This window comes from Lampris incognitus, chromosome 3, assembly GCF_029633865.1.
Source record: "Lampris incognitus isolate fLamInc1 chromosome 3, fLamInc1.hap2, whole genome shotgun sequence".
Classification (NCBI taxonomy): Eukaryota; Metazoa; Chordata; class Actinopteri; order Lampriformes; family Lampridae; genus Lampris; species Lampris incognitus.
This window is the reverse complement of record NC_079213.1, coordinates 35,748,456-35,769,580: the sequence shown is the minus strand read 5'-3', so window position 1 is coordinate 35,769,580 and position 21,125 is coordinate 35,748,456. Positions and strand designations below refer to the sequence as shown.

General features: G+C 49.1%; 1 protein-coding gene across 2 annotated transcripts in view; it reads left to right on the top strand.

Moving 5' to 3' along the window:
* The window catches only part of cradd (CASP2 and RIPK1 domain containing adaptor with death domain), a 34,593-nt gene extending 14,955 nt beyond the window's left edge, over positions 1-19,638 (top strand). Inside the window, exon 2 of one of the 2 annotated variants that reach the window (XM_056277225.1) lies at positions 19,133-19,638. In XM_056277225.1, coding sequence (XP_056133200.1) covers positions 19,133-19,329 — 197 coding nt within the window. In that variant the 3' untranslated portion in view covers positions 19,330-19,638. Of the gene's footprint in view, positions 1-18,313 lie in introns of both variants that reach the window. The other variant, XM_056277227.1, reaches the window with a different exon arrangement.
* Positions 19,639-21,125: the final 1,487 nt, after the last annotated feature.

Below are 21,125 nucleotides of genomic sequence, written 5' to 3'. Positions count from 1 at the left end.
TCTTTGGACTGTGTGAGGAAACTGGAGCCCCTGGAGGAAACCCACGCAGACACGGGGAGAATTTGCACTCTACACAGAGGACGACCCCCAAGATTGGACTACCCCGGGGCTCGAACCCAGAACCTTCTTGCTGTGAGGCGACCGTGCTAACCACTGCGTCACCGTGCCGCCCCTCTTTGCATCAAAATGAGTTATATCACACACAGTTCAATATGTTTAGAGAACAAAACTGAGGCGCCATAATAAATCCAGCATGATGTTGTTGGATCAGGGAATTCGTGTGTCCAGCACGACAAAGGATCCTGATTGACTTTCCATTGGCAGCGTTTCCGTGGGGGCGGCACGTCATCTCAACACATCACGTGATGCCACCACATAATGCGCGCGTGACGAGGTCGTGGCCATCTTGGCTCCTTTGTGTGAGAAAGCCCTGGCCCCCACTGTGTTGAGGGTGACGGCTGGTAGTGCCAGTAGACCTGCTGGGGAAGACCACAGGGCACGTAAGTGTGAAGGAGGTCTGTGAGATAAGCAGGGGAGGAATTATGGAGCTCTCTGAATGTTGATAAATGTCAAAGTTCATCCGCTGTGACATGGGAAGGCGGGGCAGCTGAGGGGCGTGTTCAGGGTAATAACCCAGCCTGCAGGGTTGTGGAGGAGCTGAAGTGGGTGAATAAGGCTGAGAACTTCCTGCTCGTTCTGCCCTTTAGCAGCTTCTAAAAGGTCTTTATAGACTGGCCTTTGGGTGCCTTGTTGATTTAGTTTCAAATGGACTTTTGTGTATATGTATATACCATTTTCTTATGAGTACTCATTGTGCTTCTGGTTATGAAGAGCTGCATTTAGGTCATGTTTTTGTTACGTGAAGCACTTCATAACTGCGTGTTTCAAAGTGTGCTTTATAAATATTTACTTTCTTACTTGGACACAATCACCCAGGACTGAGTTCAACTGGCAGGTGAACGAGGTCGAAAGGAAATGCAGCTACTATCACATTTGTGCAAAAATGATGAAACGTTGCCTAGGACCCGGGGTTTTAACTGGAGCTGAGCCACCCGGTTCACTGGTTCACCCGTCAGCTTGGTTGAGGGTACAGCCCGCAGGTGAGGCCCTCAGCAGCTGTCCTGTTTTGGCCAGACTACGTTTAACGCTGTTCGCTTTATTTCCTGCAAATTAGGAAAACCAGTTGGCCCCGCATCGCATTCAGTTCCGGATCAGGAACCAGGAACATTTATTTGTCGTTTCAGTCCATGCACCTGCGCACATGAAATCAAAGGAAACGTGGTTTCCCCCAGCCCACAGCAGTGCAACACAAAGACACAAACTCATCCAAACTACAACAACACACATACCCAAACTTCAAAAAACTACGAAAACACACATATCCAACATATAAAATAAATAAATAAAATTCACTGGCCAAGAGAGCGAACGCCAGGATGTCTGCATGGGCTAGCAGTTAGCTTAGCGTGCCCCGCTCCCGCGTCCTGTCAGACCGCCCTCGGTGTTTCCTCCTCGGGCACAGCTCCAGGCAGGGCCGCGGTCCCTGGGCCCACAGAACGCAGCAGACCAAGCTCCCCCAGCCGATCCAGCACTAGCTCTCCCAGCCATCAAACGAAGACACAAACTTAGACGTGGACAAAGACACTGCATGGACGGTACTGGCTGAGGCCACCGCAAACGTGAATTCGCGCAGCCATCTTCCCACACCGGAAGCGGAACAGGAACTTCCTGTTTAGGCTTTGAGTCGTCTCCATTTCTCAAACAAATTCACAGTGTTGACCTGATGGTGATTCGTGTCATGTTTCTTGTTGTCGTAGTACTCCACAAGGTCACGGAGGAGCATGCCATTACACGCTGTACCTTTGACATGTGAAGTTGCTCTTGAAACATAGTCAATTGCACCTCCCACGTCAACTTTGTTTTTGTTTGCAGTGGGGGAGGTGCTGGAGTTGTCCAATGAGAAGACAGTTTTGGGGAACATCTGCCAGAATGAAAAAGAAACCAACTCTGGAAAACAGGGACGCAGTCTCGCTTGCAACGTTTTGAACTACTATTTGGTTAATGTTGTTAATGTTAAGTAATCTCAAGGCCAATCTCACTGCAAGCAAGTCTGATGTGTGTGTGTGTGGGGGGGGGGGAGCTGGCATAGAGCAGTATTGGGCACAGTTCTTGCACAGGAGCTGGTCAAACATGCACAGCATTTTGGCGGTCCGCTTTCTTTCCGCTCCATGTTTTATTGTATTGGATCCGCGTGGCTTGACTGTTGTCTGCCATATCAGTGAGCACAAAGACATTTTACATGACAGAAAATCATATTGTCTCTTCTGACTCATTTCAGTTTCCCAGAACAAGTGACTGCTCTGAATAAACCTCTTTCCCCCTCTGAGCAGATTTCTCAGTGTGAACAAGTGTATTTTCTGTCTTGCCAGCGCCATCCATCAATATTTAGAAGCAATTTATGCGGCACTATTTATTAACACCAAAGCATGTTGGATCAATGCCTGGTCCAACTGGAGTGCGAACACCGAATGAACTGAATCCTGGCCGCTGCGTGAAACACGTCTGGTGGACATTACAATGGAACGAGAGATGGCCGCCAGCTAGATAATGGCCATGCTCAGCAGAGCCAGCGGGCACTGCCTTTTCCACTTCCAGCCATGACGCTCACAAAAGCTGGCCATGAGTCATGAGTCACCCCTTCTCCTTTCACCATACTTCACCATACGTCAACATACGTCAACATACTTCACCATTCTTCACCATACATCAACATACTTCACCATACATCACCATACATCAACATACTTCACCATACGTCAACATATATTCAACACAGACTATTTGTGGAACTTTGCTTACTGAGTTATGTCGAAGCCTGGCTTGTGTGTGTGTGTGTTTTGTACTTCTATCTTTTTGAGGACAATTTTGCATTTTTCCCTTCAAAAAGAGGATCATTTGTGCAGGCCTCGCTTCTTTGAAAGTCGTGACACATCAGGCCCGTCGGCCAGTGTCGGGCCGTCGGTGACCGTCTGTCGCCTTGGTTTTTGCGGCGTGCCCCGCACCGTTGGCACTAGTCGGACCCCTGTCGGCAGCTTTTCAGCCGACTCAGCATGTTGACTCGGCGGCGGAGCCCGTCGGTGAGAGAGATCCCTCTGATTGGCTGTTCAGCTTAGCGAATAAGCGCACGAAAAGAGAAACGGAAGTTCCGGAAACACGTGATTTTTTTCGTACCCGTTTTCCGGGAACTCTGCCTCTGATTGGCTAGTACTCGTTGCCTCCGTTGGTTAGGTTGGTTAAGGTTAGGGTTAGGGTTGGGTTAGGGATAGGGTTAGCCAATCAGAGATAGAGTAGGGGCGGGTCTACACGGAATCCAGGTGGGAAAAATAATAACGCGAGGCAGAGTTCCCGGAAAACGGGTACGAAAAAAATACGCTCCGGAAATAAGCAAATGAGTAAGTCAAGAGGCCACACACAAAAGGCTCTGAACGGGAAAGAGCCGAGCGACATTTTTAAAATCGGAGGTTTCATGTATCTCCAGCTCTCGACACAGGTTCGGGAAAGCCCCTCGAGTCTGTCGCTGTAGTGGCAATGACTTCACCCATTTAGTGCGAGTTCTCCTTATTTTTCACATCCGCCTCTTCCTTTCTTCTTCCACAACCAAAAGACCAAGAGCTGACCACGCCGGCGCCATCTGCAACTCTTATCAGACGTGTTCTCCATTAGAGGTAGCTGTATTCCACACCGTCTGTAGTGACTAGAAGTAGTATATCACCACACCGTCTGTAGTGATTAGAAGTAGTACATCACCACACCGCCTGTAGTGATTAGAAGCAGCTGTATTCCACACCGTCTGTAGTGATTAGAAGCAGCTGTATTCCACACCATCTGTAGTGACTAGAAGTAGTATATCACCACACCGTCTGTAGTGATTAGAAGTAGTACATCACCACACCGTCTGTAGTGATTAGAAGCAGCTGTATTCCACACCGTCTGTAGTGATTAGAAGTAGTATATCGCCACACCGTCTGTAGTGATTAGAAGTAGCTGTATTCCACACCGTCTGTAGTAATTAGAAGTAGTACATCACCACACCGTCTTTAGTGATTAGAAGCAGCTGTATTCCACACCGTCTGTAGTGATTAGTAGTATATCACCACACCGTCTGTAGTGATTAGAAGTAGCTGTATTCCACACCGTCTGTAGTGATTAGAAGTAGTATATCACCACACCGTCTCTAGTCATTAGAAGTAGTATATCACCACACCGTCTGTAGTGATTAAGGTAGTATATTACCACACTGTCTGTAGTGAGCGAGAGTTGAGTGAAAATGGTAAGCAAACGCGGCTTTTTTTAGGGTTTGTATATCCGCAGTCCTGGGTCTTCCGGTTTCAGATTTTGAATGACAAATACAGACTACTGCCACCTGCTGGTATGGAGAGTTATTTCCTCTCACGCAGGCGCAGAACGTACATGCTAGCTGGCCGCTGGCTGCAGTCTTTCCGGTGTGTTTAAGTGCTACCTTTTGGCCGGGGAGGGGATGTGTGTTGTGATTGAATGGTGTATGTGGTGTGAGGGGTACACTGTTCACTGTAGAGGGGCTGATATTCTCCGAGTCTGGGTCCTCTGCACTGAGCTGTGGCGGTGGCGGCGATTCTTCCTCTATGTCTTCCCGTTGGACCGGATGACGTAAGAGCGTGGCTCCTTTAAACAGTATGCCAATGTGACCAAGCCCTTTGTCTCGATTCTGGTGCCTCCGTAAGCAACGAGGTTTGCAGCTTTCTTCTGTTGTACGTGTTGCTCGTCATTAGTCACTCGTTTGAAAGTCACTTGTGACATCACATTGCATTTTGCTCCTGTGTCAACTTTCATTTCAGTAGACTTGCCGTTTATGTATAGTGTAACGTGCATGGATAAGTAGACACGCTGGCCGCTAGCTGGCGGGTCTGACCCTTTAGTCGAGCGATTAGCGATGTCTCCTGCGGTGCGGGCGATACGGGTTCGCTTCCCGGCCGCGGCAGTTCCTGTGGTTGCGTTGTCCCCCGAATTCGTTACATTGGTGTCAGAAGTGGGATAGGGCATCGGAAGCGTATGCGCCCTGAGGCGTGAAGGAGCTGATATGCTTAAGCGCGGGGACGCGCTTCCCGAAGGAGGGGGTAGTGTAACGTGCATGGATAAGTAGACACGCTGGCTAGCGGGTCTGACCCTTTAGTCGAGCGGTTAGCGATGTCCCCTGCGGTGCGGGCAATACGGGTTCGCTTCCCGGCCGCGGCAGTTCCTGTGGTTGCGTTGTCCCCCGAATTCGCTACAATATCGTGACAAATCCTTCGCCTCCTCCTTGGCTTGGTATTGATATTGTCAACATGATTGTCAACATCGGCACCAGCCACATAAAATGTGCCATCTCCACATGTTGTGGGCTGATCCACTGTCACTTCATGCACAGACTGCCTGAAAGCCTTTGTGTGTGGGTTGCTTTGACTCCGTGGTTTAGACTTGCAGCAGCTTTTGTAGTGGTTCATCTTTTTACAATTTTGACACTGTTGTCCGAAGGCAGGACACTTTTCCCTTTCAGCTGCATGACTACCCCCACAATTGCTGCACTTCGTTATGGTCTGTGAGAATGCCTGGGGTTTAGATCGGTGCTTTTTGTTAGAAACTGGCCTCACTGCATCAACACTGGTGACCTGTGTGGCTAGCGTTTTGCTGTTTACCTCTGTCATCTCGTGAATACGACAGACTGAGACGGCTTTGGCAAGTGTTAATTCACTATCTCTCAACAGAGATTTTCTCAAAGAGTCACTGGTGATGCCGCACACGATGCGGTCGCAGATAAGCTCGTCAGTTAAATCTCCAAATTGGCAATTTTTAGCTTTGATCTTCAAGTCACTGACATGATCCTCCCACGTGCTACGTCCCCCTGGCGAAACTCCTCCCTGTCAGGTGAGAAGAAGCGGCTGGCGACTCCACATGTATGGGAGGAGGCATGTGGTAGTCTGCAGCCCTCCCCGGATCAGCTGAGGGGGTGGAGCAGCGACCGGGACGGCTCGGACGAGTTGGGTAATTGGATGGGTACAATTAAGGAGAAAAAGGGGGAAAAATCCTAAAAATAAAAAAAGAAGTACAAGGGTTTGTGTACGTGTGCGTGTGCATGTGTGCAATGTTTATTTTGTCCTTTACTATCGAGGGGCTTTTGTGTTTACACTTGTTGTTGAATTTACTTCTTGCGTCAGCTGGTTTTGAGCATGCCACTCGGCCACAGACCTTTTGTTCATATTGGATCATAACAAATGCGCACCCGGTGTCCTTGGATCCTCACAACGTCCTGAATGAAAACACACCACTGAACTGTGACCCGTTCAGTGAATACAGCGGGCTGCATTTCAACAGTGTCCCTAAATAACACACGTCATGGGGACACAAATGATCTCACCCCAGCCCCTAACTGTGGACCATCGGGATGCTTTTTAAGCCACTGTAAATAATCACTGATAAGTAGGACTGGGTACCGTACAACAATTTTCGATACCGGTACCGATACCTTTGCTTTGATACCGGTTCCTGAACAATACTTTTTTCGATACAAAAAAAACATGACACACTATGGTACAAATCTTTAGTGTTATTTTTCAGCTCGTTGGCATTTTTACACACTCAAAGCAGTTTCAAAACATATAAACCTACTTACCACAGCGTGGTTTAACGGTAGTACGAGAAGAATTTGTTGATTGTGGTTTGTAAACACAACATTCAAAGTTGGCCCCTGCCCCCCGGCTCATCGACACCAGAAGGACACGCCCTCTGACCGCAGTTGCCAGAACACATCTCAGTGTACAGGCCAACTCCGCGTTGCTCTTCATCCCCATCCTCTCCTTCAGTGCTCGCCAGCGGGTGAAAGCCAGCCCCAGATTCACCCTCGTTTTGGAACCAGCTTTGTCCGCTTTGCGTTTCGCCTCGCTATATTTGCGTCTTTTCGACGCTGTGTCTGCCATTGTCATAGCTTCCCCTTGGATATGTGCTTACGATCTCGGATCTGGCGCCTGGGACCTCATGTATCAGTCGTTACTATGGGCAAATTGTTCGCACACACCCATGGGATTTTTTTAGCCCTGAAGTTTGTCGCAGAGACCAGTGTAGAACCTGGCTCACCCCTGAATTTAGACACCGATTGGCTAACACTGATGTCTTTGCAGACCTGGGTGATTGCTCATTCAAGAGGTAGACAATAGATGTTAGGAGGAAGGAATTACAAATAACCATCATGCTTTGCTACTAACTGTCAGACAAACTTGAGGTCTAAAGAATTCCATGGGTGTGTAAGAACAAATTTGCCCATAGTAACGATTGATACACGAGAGTCCCACTGCCCAAAGGTTAACACCAAGAAACGTCCCGGACACATCAAAATAATAAAACTACGAAAATACAGATAGAGGAAAGGGTCTCTGCAGAGACAGACACCACCACACACATCTAATGGGTCCATTAATTAGCTATTTAATTCATTCCATTAATTTCCCAGATCAGCTGCTTTCTGAAATCTGGTTGGTTATACTGTGCTGTGCACATCTCATCTCATCTCATCTCATCTCATCTCATCTCATCTCATCTCCTGCTTCTCCGGTCGAGGTGGCAGCCAGCTAAGTAGGGCACTCCAGACGTCCTTCTCCCTAGCAACGCTCTCCAGCTCCTCCCGGGGGATTCCAAGGAGTTCCCTGGCCAGAATGGACATGTAGTCCCTCCAGCGAGTTCTGGGTCCACCCCGGGGTCTCCTCCCCCTCCCCCTCCTGTGCATTGCTCTGAAACCTAGCTTGGTGTTAAACTCATAAAACTCACCTGAAACAACTTTCCCTGAACTCTTATGTAAATGTGCAGGAAGGCCTGTAATTACTGGAAATCTGCGATCTAGACTTGCTGTTTTTCATATCTTAATTTTGTGGATAAGTCGCTTTGTGTGTAAACCGAAGAAAAAGTGCCAGCAGCCCGAGGCCCATTTGGTTGGCAACAAAATACCTCCATCCACTGTGAGAGTAAGAGTTTTAGAGCCATGTTTAATGAATTTCAAATGCATCTGTTCTAGATCAGCACTCCAGTGACTTTATCTTTAAGTGCTTTGAACTCAAGATTCATGCCAAGTTGACTGAGTTACTGAGGTTCATCCAAACAAACCCCTGTCCCCGTTTAAGAGCCCAGACTTAACCAAAGAATGGTGTATTTGCTCTGAAGTCAAAAGCCTTAGTCCTTAGTTGAAGAGAGGAAAAAATTAAGTAGAGTTTAGCGATACAAAATAAATTGAAAGTAGGGAAATAACCTCAGACAGAAACCTTATATAATTACCAATGTCCTAACCCAATGCAGAACATTGTCTTGGTAGTGGACATCGAGCTACTCTGTCTATCATGCTGCCCCATCTCAAACGCACATTAAAGTACTATCACATGCATTCAGTTGTACTTACAATGCGGCCGATTTAAGGGGGCTGTACACCCTCACCCCCTTCCCCAAAATGGGTGGATGATGTTGATGGCGGCATTAAGATCTTTGATGCAGGTTGAGTTTTACCCAGATCAGCTGCTCAAAGGTCGCCGCTTTCTAACGTTCGGTTGGTTGTACTGGGATGTGCACTGGTCAGAAACCTAACTTGGTGTTAAACTCACGAAACTCACCTGAAGCAACTTTCTCTGAACTCTTATGTAAGTGCACAGGAGGGTCTGTAATTACTGGAAATCAGCTGTAGACTTGTTTTTCATCTTTTAGTTTTGTCGGTGAATCAGTTCATGTATAAACACAGAGGGGGAAGTAAAGTGCCGGCTGCAGGAGAGCCTTCAACTGTGTGAGAGTTTCAGAAACATGTTTAATGAATTTCAAACGTATCTGTGTTTAGATCACCGCTTCCGGTGTGGGAAGATGGCGGCACGGACTCGCGTTTGCGGCGGCCTCACCCAGTACCAAATATGCCGTGTCTTTGTCCACGTCCACGTCTAAGTTTGTGTCATCGTGTGAAGTTTTTATTTTGATCGTCGATGTCGCTTGGCTGGGAGAGCTGGCGCTGGATCGGCTGGGAGAGCTTGGTCTGTTGTGTCCTGTGGGCCCGAGGAGGAGGCACCGAGGGTGGTCTGACAGGACGCAGAAGCGGGGCAGGCTAGGCTAACTGCTAGCCCACGGCCCTGCCCGAGAGGAACCACCGAGGCGGTCTGGCGATGGCCTCCCCTAGCATCGACTGTGCAGTGTTTTTGTCTGCATCTGCATTTGTGTCGTCGTGTGGAGTGCGGGGAGGTGTGTCGAAGGTGTCTGGCTGGAGAGCTGGCGTTGGATCGGCTGAGAGAGCCTGGTCTGCTGCATCTGAAGGACCAGGGCAGGGACCATGGCCCTGCCTGGCGCTCTGCCTGAAGAGGAAACACCGAGGGCGGTCTGACAGGTCACGGAAGCGGGGCAGGCTAAGCTGACTGCTAGCCCATGCAGACCGGCAGGTCCTTCAGTCATCCTGGCTGGCGTTCGTTCTGCTGGACAGTGGAGTTTTTGGACTGTGTTGCACTGGTGGACTGTGTTGTTGGCTGTTTGTGTGTGTGTGTGTGTGTGTGTGTGTGTGTGTGTGTGTGTGTGTGTGTGTGTGTGCGTGCGTGCGTGTGGGGGGGGTTGTTTTTTTGCTTTGTTTTCTCTGTTTTTGTGTGTTTTTGGTGGGGTTTTTTTTGGGGGGAGTTTTTTGGATGTCTGTTTTTGTCTTTTGTGTTGCACTGCTGTGGGCTGGGGGGGAACGAAATTTCGTTTCTTTTGTGTACCCATGGAATGACAAATAAATTTTTCCCGATTGCTGATAAGCACTTCAGTGACGTTTTCTTTAAAAGTGTTTTGAACTCAAGATTCAAGCCAAGCTAAGTTACTGAGGTTCAACCAAACAAACCTCTCTTCCGGTTTACAGAGCCCAGACTTACCCGAAGAATTATGTTTTTACACCGAACCAAAGAATTATGTTTTTACACCGAACCAAAGAATTATGTTTTTACACTGAAACAAAGAATTATGTTTTTACACAAAACCAAAGAATTGTGTTTTTACACCGAACCAAAGAATTATGTTTTAACACCGAACCAAAGAATTGTTTCTACGCCGAACCAAAGAATTATGTTTTTACACCGAACCAAAGAATTATGTTTTTACACTGAAACAAAGAATTATGTTTTTACACCAAACCAAAGAATTATGTTTTTACACCGAACCAAAGAATTATGTTTTAACACCGAACCAAAGAATTATATTTCTACGCCGAACCAAAGAATTATGTTCTTACACCGAACCAAAGAATTATGTTTTTACGCTGAAACAATTGTTTTTACACCGAACCAAAGAATTATGTTCTTACACCGAACCAAATAATTATGTTTTTACGCTGAAACAATTATGTTTTTACACCGAACCAAAGAATTATGTTTTTACACCGAACCAAAGAATTATGTTTTTACTATGAAACAAATAATTATGTTTTTACACCGAACCAAAGAATTTGTCACAGCCTCTCGCCCTTGACATCAAAGCGATCGCCCCTGACACCTGCTGACCCCCCCCCCCCCCCCCGTCACAGCCTCTCGCCCTTGACTTCAAAGCAATCAGCCTCTCGCCCTTGACATCAAAGCGATCGCCCTTGACACCTGCTGACCCCCCCCCCTTCACCCGGTACACCAGCTGGCCATCAAAGCAGTCAGCCGCTCTCCCTTGACATCAAAGCGATCATCACCCTTAAAAAGCCTCCACTGTGGACCAGTCTTCGCTGGAACGTCGCCATTCATGGACTTCTGCCTGCCTGCCTACCTGCCACAGAGCCACCTCCTGCTCTACCCCCGAGATCGGTCACTTCAATAAAGACTGTATTCTTCCCTTACCTGGTTGTCCCGTCTGCTTTTGGGTTCTTTCCCGATACGTGACAGTACGTTCCAGCCACTATGGACCCAGCAGACCATTCCACCACGGACCTGGCCACGGTCTGCCAGGCTGTAGCCAACCAGGAATCGGTCCTCGGCCAGCACAGCCAGGTGCTACCGGGGATGGCTGACGCCCGTCCGTGGGCTCAGCTCAAAGATCTCCGGAATCCAGACCCAACTTAGTGCCTCCGCTAGCCCGGGATCCGTCCCTCCAGCTCCGCCACCCCCAGCGCCATCAACTTCGGCTAAGGAACCATGGGTTGCCCCGCCCGATAAGTATGATGGAGATTTTGGACTTTGTCCTCCCTTTTTTGATGCAGTGTGAGATTGTGTTTAACCAGCAGCCTCAGTCATATTCCACGGATGGAGCCAAAGTCGCTTACATCATGGGTCTTCTCCGAGGAAGCGCCCTGGATTGGGCTACAGCGGTGTGGGAGATGCGGGCCTCCACTTCCTCATCCTACGCTGAGTTCACCACTGCTTTTTGCCAGGTTTTTGATCATCCCGTGCGGGGAAATGATGCGTCAAAAAGACTGATCTCTCTCCGCCAGGGTTCCCGCAGCGTCGCTGACTACTCAGTTGAGTTCCGTACGCTATCAGCGGAGAGCGGATGGAACAACGAGTCCCTCCAGGCCGGCTTTTCCAACGGGCTAAGCGAATCCATAAAGGACGAATTGGTTTCCTACCCCGAGCCTGGAGGGTTGGAGGAATTGGTTACCCTGGCCATTCCTGTGGACAACCGTCTCCGGGAGCGGAGGCGAGAGAGGACGCGCCGCTTTCCTGGTCACAACAATTTACCACGGGCCACACCTCCAAACTCTGGGGGCCGAGCTCGCTCGACTGAGGTTGCCGTCCTCCGAGAAAGCCCGAGGCGTGACTCTTCCCCAGCTTCGGAGCCGATGCAACTCGGCCGCTTCCGGCTCAACCCGGAGGAGCGTCAACGCCGCATCACCGAGAACAGCTGCTCGTATTGTGGTCGGCCTGATCACTTTCTCGCCTCCTGCCCTCACCGTTCCGTCAAACTAGCAGGCTCACGAGGGAGGGGGAGGATCCTCGTGAGCCCAACTGTCTGCCCTCTGTCTCCTCGTCCACGTACCCAGTTGCAAGCTACCATCAGTTTTAAAGGTCAGTCCACTAAACTTTTGGCTTTAATTGACTCTGGAGCTGATGAAAGCTTTTTGGATGCAAGTGTTGTGAAGCAGCTAGGTCTTGCCACTGTGAGTCTGGACCAGCTTCTTGAAGCTAATGCCCTGGATGGACGTCTCCTGGCCCGGATAACCTCTAAGACCGAGCCTTCGTCTCCTGTTGTCGGGAAACCATCAAGAGGAGTTAAGTTTTTTCGTTATCAATTCTCCCTTTGTTCCCATTATACTTGGTCATCCCTGGCTGGTTAAGCATAGTCCCCATATTGATTGGTCATCGGCCAGAATTTCAAGTTGGAGTCCCGTCTGTCATGCCATATGCCTCCAGTCTGCTCTGCCTCAGTCTGTCCCCTGTCAGGTGTCAAGCTCTGAGACCTCTGACCTGTCACTGGTGCCTCCAGAGTACCATGACCTCCAAGCCGTGTTCAACAAGCAGCAAGCTCTCTCCCTGCCTCCTCATCGCCCCTATGATTGGGCTATTGACCTGCTGCCAGGCGCTCCCCTCCCCAGCAGCCGCCTATATAGCCTCTCCAAGCCTGAGCGGGAGTCCATGGAGAGGTACATCAAGGACTCCTTGGCTGCTGGTCTTATTCGCCCGTCATCGTCACCCCTTGGTGCGGGGTTCTTTTTTGTGGCCAAGAAGGACAAGACCCTCCGGCCGTGTATTGACTATAGAGGCCCCAATAACATCACAGTCAAGAATAAGTACCCTCTGCCCCTCATGACTTCCGCTTTTGATTCTCTCCAGGGAGCCACAGTGTTCACTAAACTAGACCTCCGCAATGCTTACCACCTGGTCTGGGTTCGAGACGGAGATGAATGGAAGACTGCCTTCAACACCCCCCTGGGGCATTTTGAATATCTGGTGATGCCGTTTGGTCTCACTAATGCCCCAGCTGTCTTCCAGAGTCTGGTCAATGACGTCCTACGTGACATGTTGGATCGTTTCGTTTTTGTTTACCTGGATGATATCCTGATTTTTTCCAGAGACCTGTCAGAGCATGTCATGCACGTTCGCCAAGTCCTTCAACGGCTTCTGGAGAATCGCCTTTTCGTAAAAGCAGAGAAGTGCGAATTCCATGCCCCTTCAGTCACCTTCCTGGGCTACATCGTGGCCGATGGGCAGGTGAGAATGGACCCTGCCAAGGTCAGAGCGGTTCTTGAGTGGCCAAGCCCGACCAGCCGTAAGCAGCGTCAGAGGTTCCTCGGGTTTGCCAACTTCTACAGGCGGTTCATCCGAAACTACAGCCGCGTTGCGGCCCCACTAACCGCTCTTACCTCCACCTCCAGACCGTTCCTGTGGACCCCTGTAGCAGAGGCAGCTTTCCAAGCCCTCAAGCACCGCTTCACCACAGCTCCTATCCTCATCCAGCCAGACCCAACCAAGCAGTTCGTTGTAGAAGTGGACGCCTCTGAGATTGGGGTGGGGGCGGTCCTTTCTCAGCGCTCCAGTGAGGATGGCAAGACACACCCCTGTGCCTTCCTGTCTCGCCGTCTCTCCCCAGCTGAAAGGAACTATGATGTGGGGAATCGTGAGCTCCTGGCGGTGAAATTGGCACTGGAGGAATGGCGACATTTTCTGGAGGGGTCTGAGCTTCCTTTTATAGTGTGGACTGACCATAAGAACCTGGAATACATCCAGTCAGCAAAGCCACTCACCGCGCGCCAAGCCAGGCCCAGGTGGGCGCTCTTTTTTGGTCGTTTTAATTTTTCTTTGACGTACAGACCTGGCTCCAAGAATGCCAAGCCCGATGCTCTGTCTCGTGTGCATGGGAAGGAGTCTGAGCCCAAGCTCCAACCTGACACCATCGTTCCCTCTACCTGTGTGGTTGCGGCTGCGGCTGTCACCTGGAACATTGAAAGAGAGGCCATGGTAGCACAACAGACTCAGCCTGACCCAGGTAACGGTCCCCCGGGGCGCTTGTTTGTTCCAGACGCTGTTAGATCTAGCGTGTTGCAGTGGGCTCACTCTTCCAAACTGGAGTAACCTGTACCCTAGCCTTCCTCCGCAGGCGGTTCTGGTGGCCTTCCATGACGGAGGATACTGGGTCTTTTGTTTCTGCCTGTCCTGTTTGTGCCCAGAATAAGCCCTCCACTCGGGCCAGTGCCGGTCTGCTGCGCCCCCTGCCTGTTCCACACCGTCCCTGGTCGCATCTGTCCTTGGATTTCGTCTCTGGTCTGCCCGCCTCCGACGGTAACACCGTTGTACTGACTGTTGTTGATCGCTTCAGTAAATTTGCTCACTTTTTGCCCTTGTCTAAACTGCCTTCGGCCCGAGAGACTGCGGATCTGCTGGTCAGGGAGGTTTTCCGGGTCCACGGTCTTCCCCGTGATATAGTGTCTGACCGTGGCCCCCAGTTCACTTCTGCTGTCTGGAAGGCTTTCTGCTCTGCCATCGGTGCCACCGTCAGCCTGTCATCGGGGTTCCATCCTCAGACCAACGGCCAGGGCGAGAGGGCCAACCAGGCATTGGAGACTGTCCTCCGCTGTCTGGTGTCTGCCAACCCATCCTCTTGGTCCTCACAACTTCCCTGGGTAGAATATGCCCATAACACCTTGCCATCGTCTGCTACTGGGTTGTCCCCTTTTCAATGCCTTTACGGCTATCAGCCCCCCCCTTTTTCCTTCTCAAGAGGTAGACATTCCGGTTCCGTCTGTCCAGGCCCATGTCCGTCGGTGCCGTCGGACCTGGCGGCGAGCCCGTGCTGCACTGCTCAGGACCTCCGGCCGTTACCAGCGCTTGGCGGATCGTCATCGCACCCCTGCTCCGGACTACTCCCCCGGTGACCAGGTATGGCTCTCTACCAAGGATCTTCCCTTGAAATCGGACGCTAAGAAACTGTCCCCCAGGTATATTGGTCCCTTTTCCATTGTCAAAGTCATTAACCCCTCTGTGGTCCGTCTGAAGCTGCCCCGCACTCTCCGGGTTCACCCTTCCTTCCATGTGTCCTGCCTCAAACCTGTCTCTACCGGCCCTCTAGTTCCCCCGGCCCCCCCCGCCCCCACCTCCTCGTATGATCAACGATCATCCGGCTTACACCGTTCGTCGTCTCCTGGACTCTCGTCGCCGCGGTCGCGGCCTGCAGTATCTCGTGGACTGGGAGGGATATGGCCCGGAGGAGAGGTGTTGGGTCCCTCGTCGCCTGGTCCTGGACGCGAACCTCATCCGGGACTTCCACAGGACGCACCCTGACGGGTCTGGTAGGTCGCCCGGTGGCGCCCCTCGGAGGGGGGGTACTGTCACAGCCTCTCGCCCTTGACATCAAAGCGATCGCCCCTGACACCTGCTGACCCCCCCCCCCCCCGTCACAGCCTCTTGCCCTTGACTTCAAAGCAATCAGCCTCTCGCCCTTGACATCAAAGCGATCGCCCTTGACACCTGCTGACCCCCCCCCTTCACCCGGTACACCAGCTGGCCATCAAAGCAGTCAGCCGCTCTCCCTTGACATCAAAGCGATCATCTCCCTTAAAAAGCCTCCACTGTGGACCAGTCTTCGCTGGAACGTCGCCATTCATGGACTTCTGCCTGCCTGCCTACCTGCCACAGAGCCACCTCCTGCTCTACCCCCGAGATCGGTCACTTCAATAAAGACTGTATTCTTCCCTTACCTGGTTGTCCCGTCTGCTTTTGGGTTCTTTCCCGATACGTGACAGAATTATATTTTTACACTGAAACAAAGAATTATGTTTTTACACTGAAAGAAAAAATTATGTTTTTACACCGAACCAAAGAATTGTGTTTTCACGCCGAACCAAAGAATTATGTTTTTACGCCGAACCAAAGAATTATGTTTTTACACTGAAACAAAGAATTATGTTTTTACACTGAAACAAAGAATTATGTTTTTACACCGAACCAAAGAATTGTGTTTTTACACTGAAACAAAGAATTATGTTTTTACACCGAACCAAAGAATTATGTTTTTACACTGAAACAAAGAATTATGTTTTTACACCGAACCAAAGAATTATGTTTTCACGCCGAACCAAATAATTATGTTTTTACGCCGAACCAAAGAATTATGTTTTTACACTGAAACAAAGAATTATGTTTTTACACCGAACCAAAGAATTATGTTTTTACACTGAAACAAAGAATTATGTTTTTACACCGAACCAAAGAATTATGTTTTTACGCCGAACCAAAGAATTATGTTTTTACGCCGAACCAAAGAATTATGTTTTTACACTGAAACAAAGAATTATGTTTTTACACACTGAAACAAAGAATTATGTTTTTACACCGAACCAAAGAATTATGTTTTTACACTGAAGTCACATTGTGGCCTTATTCCATAGTTGAAGAGAGTAGAAAAGTTAAGCAGACTTTAGTGATACAAAATAATTTGAAAGTAGGGAAATAACTCATGAATCCAGTCCCTCAACATGCTTTATATTTACCTCAGCTACTTTTTTTGACATTGCGCCAAGTTCTTCACCAAAAAAACATCATTAAGCATCATTGAGTTTCCTTGCTTGTATATCTGCATTTTTCACAAAATTGGCCTGTCAATAAGTTGCGAGTAAAGACTGTGTGTCTAGCAACAAGGACTATCAAGGCTAACCTGACGTAGGCAAATCTTATTACATAAACACATTTATGAACGGTGAAAACCTCTTACAACCTGTGGTTGAGAGACATGAGCGCATGGCTACAAAGACACATTTCTGCTGTGTCAGAGAGACATAAAAGCAAACAAACAGTGTTATTTACAGAGATTACAACACCACACTGTGTTGATGCTGAGAGTAGCTGGTAGTATTTTTTTGTTGCTGATGTGGCCCACCAATGAATGGACACCACATTACACAACTGCCTGATCAAATCGTTAGTACAAAGTAGCAAAACATTCCTTTTTCACTTAGTGTCCACTTATGTTTAAGAAAATAATAATATTCAATAAAATAATAATAATAATAATAATAATGCTTTTTATTTAAAGGTGCCTTTCATGACACTCACGGTCGCCTTACATCACATACAATGAAACAAAGCACTACAAAAACACGAGTGCAGTCAACAATAAAGCAGAGCAACAGAGCATACATCAGCAGGAGATAAAACAAGATGAAGATGATGCTGTTATAGTAGTGAGTATGCTAGTTTCAAGAGGTGGGTTTTGAGAGCAGTTTTGAATTCTGTAATGGAGTCCAGTAAGTGGATGTGATGGGGAATGGACTTCCAGAGTTTGGGTGCAGCAGAGGAGAAAGCCCTGGCACTCACTGTGCTGAGGTTGATGGCTGGTAAGAGACCTGCTGGTGAAGACCGCAGGAAGCGAGGTGGACTGTAAGGCCAGAACAGCAAACTAAGTCAAGTATGTGACCCTTGGTGTGGTGTTACCTTCAGCTTGGTCGGGCGTCCCTACAGACACAATTGGCCATGTCTGCGGGTGGGAAGCCGGATGTGGGTATGTGTCCTGGTTGCTGCACTAGCGTCTCCTCTGGTCAGTTAGGGCACCTGTTCAGGGGGGGGGGACTGGGACGGGGGGGGGTAGCGTGATCCTCCCATGCGCTATGTCCCCCTGGTGAAACTCCTCACTCACAGGTGAAAAGGAGCGGCTGATGACTCCACATGTATTGGAGGAGGCATGTGGTAGTCTGCAGCCCTCCCTGGATAAGCAGAGGGGGTGGAGCAGAGACCGGGACGGCTCAGAAGAGTGGGGTGAATGGCCAAGTACAATTGGGGACCCCCCCCCCAAAAAAAATATTTGATGGTGGTCTGTACAGAGCAGCAACAACGATGGGTGCGGTGCAGGTCCATAGAGCCAGCAGTTCAGAGGAAGCTTGATCAGAATCAGAATCATGTGTCTGGTCCTGAGGTTGGTCAGGTAGAGAGAGTGGTGTTGGTGTTGTACTATCGCGGTAGATCAGAGAAGCCTCTTCCTCTGCCCGAACGCCAAGGTTTGCATATGTAAGCAAGTCCCGGTGGAGTTGCTGAATTCAGTTGTAAGTCATTCTGTGACTGACGGTTTCTGAGACATAAATAGTCCAGTTTGTGTTCTGTGATGAAGTCACTGACCAGAGGGGCTTTTTTGGTTTTAGATCGGATACTGTAGAGGGCAAACTTATGACAGGCCATGTGCGTATAAACAGCTGATTACAGCCGGTCACGTCGTAATATGTTGTGTGGATTAGAGGCCCGGTGTCTAATAGTGTGTATGGGAAAACTCCCGGTGAGAGTTTGTGTGTTGGACTCACCACATAACCCGTCCACTCTTCCTTTCCTTTCATCACAAGTGCTTCTCATCCACATTGCAGATGACTGTCACATGCCTGAGGGGATTCTCCAGAGGGTTCCATCGGACCGTGAGCTGTCCCACCTCGCTTCCCGCCTCGGCCTTGAGTGGGAGTCGGTTCTCCTGGACTTGGGTCTGTCCACGGAGGCGCTGGTCCGCTGTCGTGCCAATCACATGTACAACACACACGGGCAGATACTGGCCGGCCTGGTTCACTGGCGACGGTCTCAAGGAAGGAGCGCCACAATACGCCGGCTTCTGCAGAGCCTCCAGGCCGCAGACATTCACCCCTCTATCCTGGAGGGCGTCCTCCAGTGATGGTCCACACTGTCCTCCTTCACCCTCCATACTCTCATCCCTCACCCTCCATACTGTCATCCTTCACCCTCCATACTGACATCCCTCACCCTCCATACTGTCATCCCTCACCCTCCATACTGTCATCCTTCACCCTCCATACTGACATCCCTCAGCCTCCATACTGTCATCCTTCACTCTCCATACTGTCATCCTTCACCCTCCACACTCCACACTGTCATCCTTCACCCTCCACACTGTCATCCTTCACCCTCCACACTGTCATCCCTCACCCTCCATACTGTCATCACCTCAGCCTCCATCTGTAATCAAAGGCTGAGACGTGTTGCCAGCTATACACTTTGAACTCGTTAATACAAATGGAAGTGTTTCCTGTGTCTTGTGTGATTCTCTCATTTTCAGACAAAGTGGTGTATGTCCCTTGTCCTCCTCTTCTGTTATGAAAGAGGCAGCAGATCTGTTTTTGGTTCATGTGAGTAAAGAAATTCTAGATCCTAGCCCATTTTCCATGCCTGTCTGACAGGTTGCAGCGCTGCCTCCCATATCTCCAGGACCCGCACGCCTCCAGGACCTAGAGGCAGGCAGGGAAGACTGTTGCCGACCCCTTCCACCCTGGACACCACCTTTTTGAGACTCTGCCCTCTGGAAAGAGGCCGAGGTCCATCAGGACCAAAACCTGATGCCACAAGAATAGTTTTTCCCCTGTTGCAGTTAGACTAATCAACTGCCCCCCTGCCGTCTGGACTAATCAACATCCCCCCTGCCCCCCCACCGACAACCCCCCCCCCACACACACACATGTAAATATTACGATTTGTATATAAAATTGTACTTTTTATTTACTTTTTACTGTTTATATTTTTAGATCTGTTTTATCTATCTATATACTATGTGTGTGTGTGTGTGTCACACACTTTTTGTTTTATTTTATTTTATTACCGTACTTTTCTTGTGTTCTGAATCACACCAACAACGCCAAGTAAAATTCCTGGTGCATGTAATTAACATGTAATTAACACGGCAATAAAAGTCTTTCTGATTCTGATTCTGTACTTACAACTCATTCTCCAACAAACGTGTTCATGATTTAATTACACTGCCAACAGGACTCAGAAATGATCTGGACTCAGACCAGCAGCACGGATCCAGTGGTTTAAATACCACCTAGACACACAGAGTCTTCCTGCAACATCTGAACAGGGCATGAATGGTTCTGTCTTGCCCTTCATGTTGCCCAAGTCGTCACATGCGTATGGACGCTTGGCCAGGACACCTCTTCGCCCTGTTCAACGCTCTGGGTCCTACTTTAACGTAAACTTTCAACGTGGAGGGTAGCTGTATTATTTGGTCTCGCACAGTTGTCACATACTCATGAACGAATGTTATCCTCTTCGAGATTATCCCGACTGGTTTTGTTTATTTATTATTTTATAGAAGTGCAGAGTGTAAATCTATCTTTTATCTGTGCATTCGTCAACATGATCTCAGAGAAATACGTGAAGTGACCACGACCTCTTAACACTCGCATTATGTGGTTGTGGCGCGTAATGCGTTGTGTTAACATTGCGTGCCGGCACCAGGGACGATTTGTTGTTCTCTAAAAACACTGATTTGTGTGTGCTATAACTCATTTTGACGTAATGAGGTTAGGGTTAGGGTTTTTTAGAGAACAAAGAATCGTAACTACGGCACTATAATAAATTCAGTCAGATGACAATGACAATAACAATAAAATGAAATGTTGGTGACTAGAAAATATTAAACAGCGCTCATTGCGTGATGCCGTTGGATCAGGGGATTGCTGTGTCCAGGATGCTAACTGGCTCTCCATTGGCAGTGTTTCCGTGGGGGTGGCGCGCCAGCTCAACACGCCACGTCATGCCGGCGGGAAGAGGTCGTGGTCATTTCACGTATTGCTGTGAGACCAGGTTGGCGTTCATTGCTAATGTGCGTAACATGCTAAGCTAACGGCTACTCACCGGAATATCAAATGTTCAGAGTAGCAGCTCCTCGGCCAACTCTTGTGGTTCAGGGTTTATACTTATAATTTAACAGGCCTGTCCTGCAAAATTACGTTCAGTACAGCGTAATGTAAATGTGACGACTGATGCAGCTTTCTAGATGCTTCTGGACGCGCTGATAGGCTCCGCCTCCGCAGGCAGAGCGTGCGACGGGCTGCTTCCTGTCGTCGCACTTTCTTGTTTCTTGCTCCGTCGTCGGTGTGGTTCAGTCCGACGGTGTGGTTGAGTCCGTCGGTATGGTCCAGTCGGTCGGTGTGGTCCAGTCTGTCGGAGTTTTTGGAGTGAAAACGGATTTACAGTTAAAGTTCGTGAGCTGAGGGACCCTGAACCACAAGAGCTGGCCGAGGAGCTGCTACTTCGGACTTTGAACATTTGATATTCCGGTGAGTTAACGGTTGTAGCTGTTAGCTTAGCATGTTAACTACATTAGCAATGAACGCACTTAGATAAAAATAGATTTAGATTCGTTACTTCTATTAATAAAAAACAGTCGGG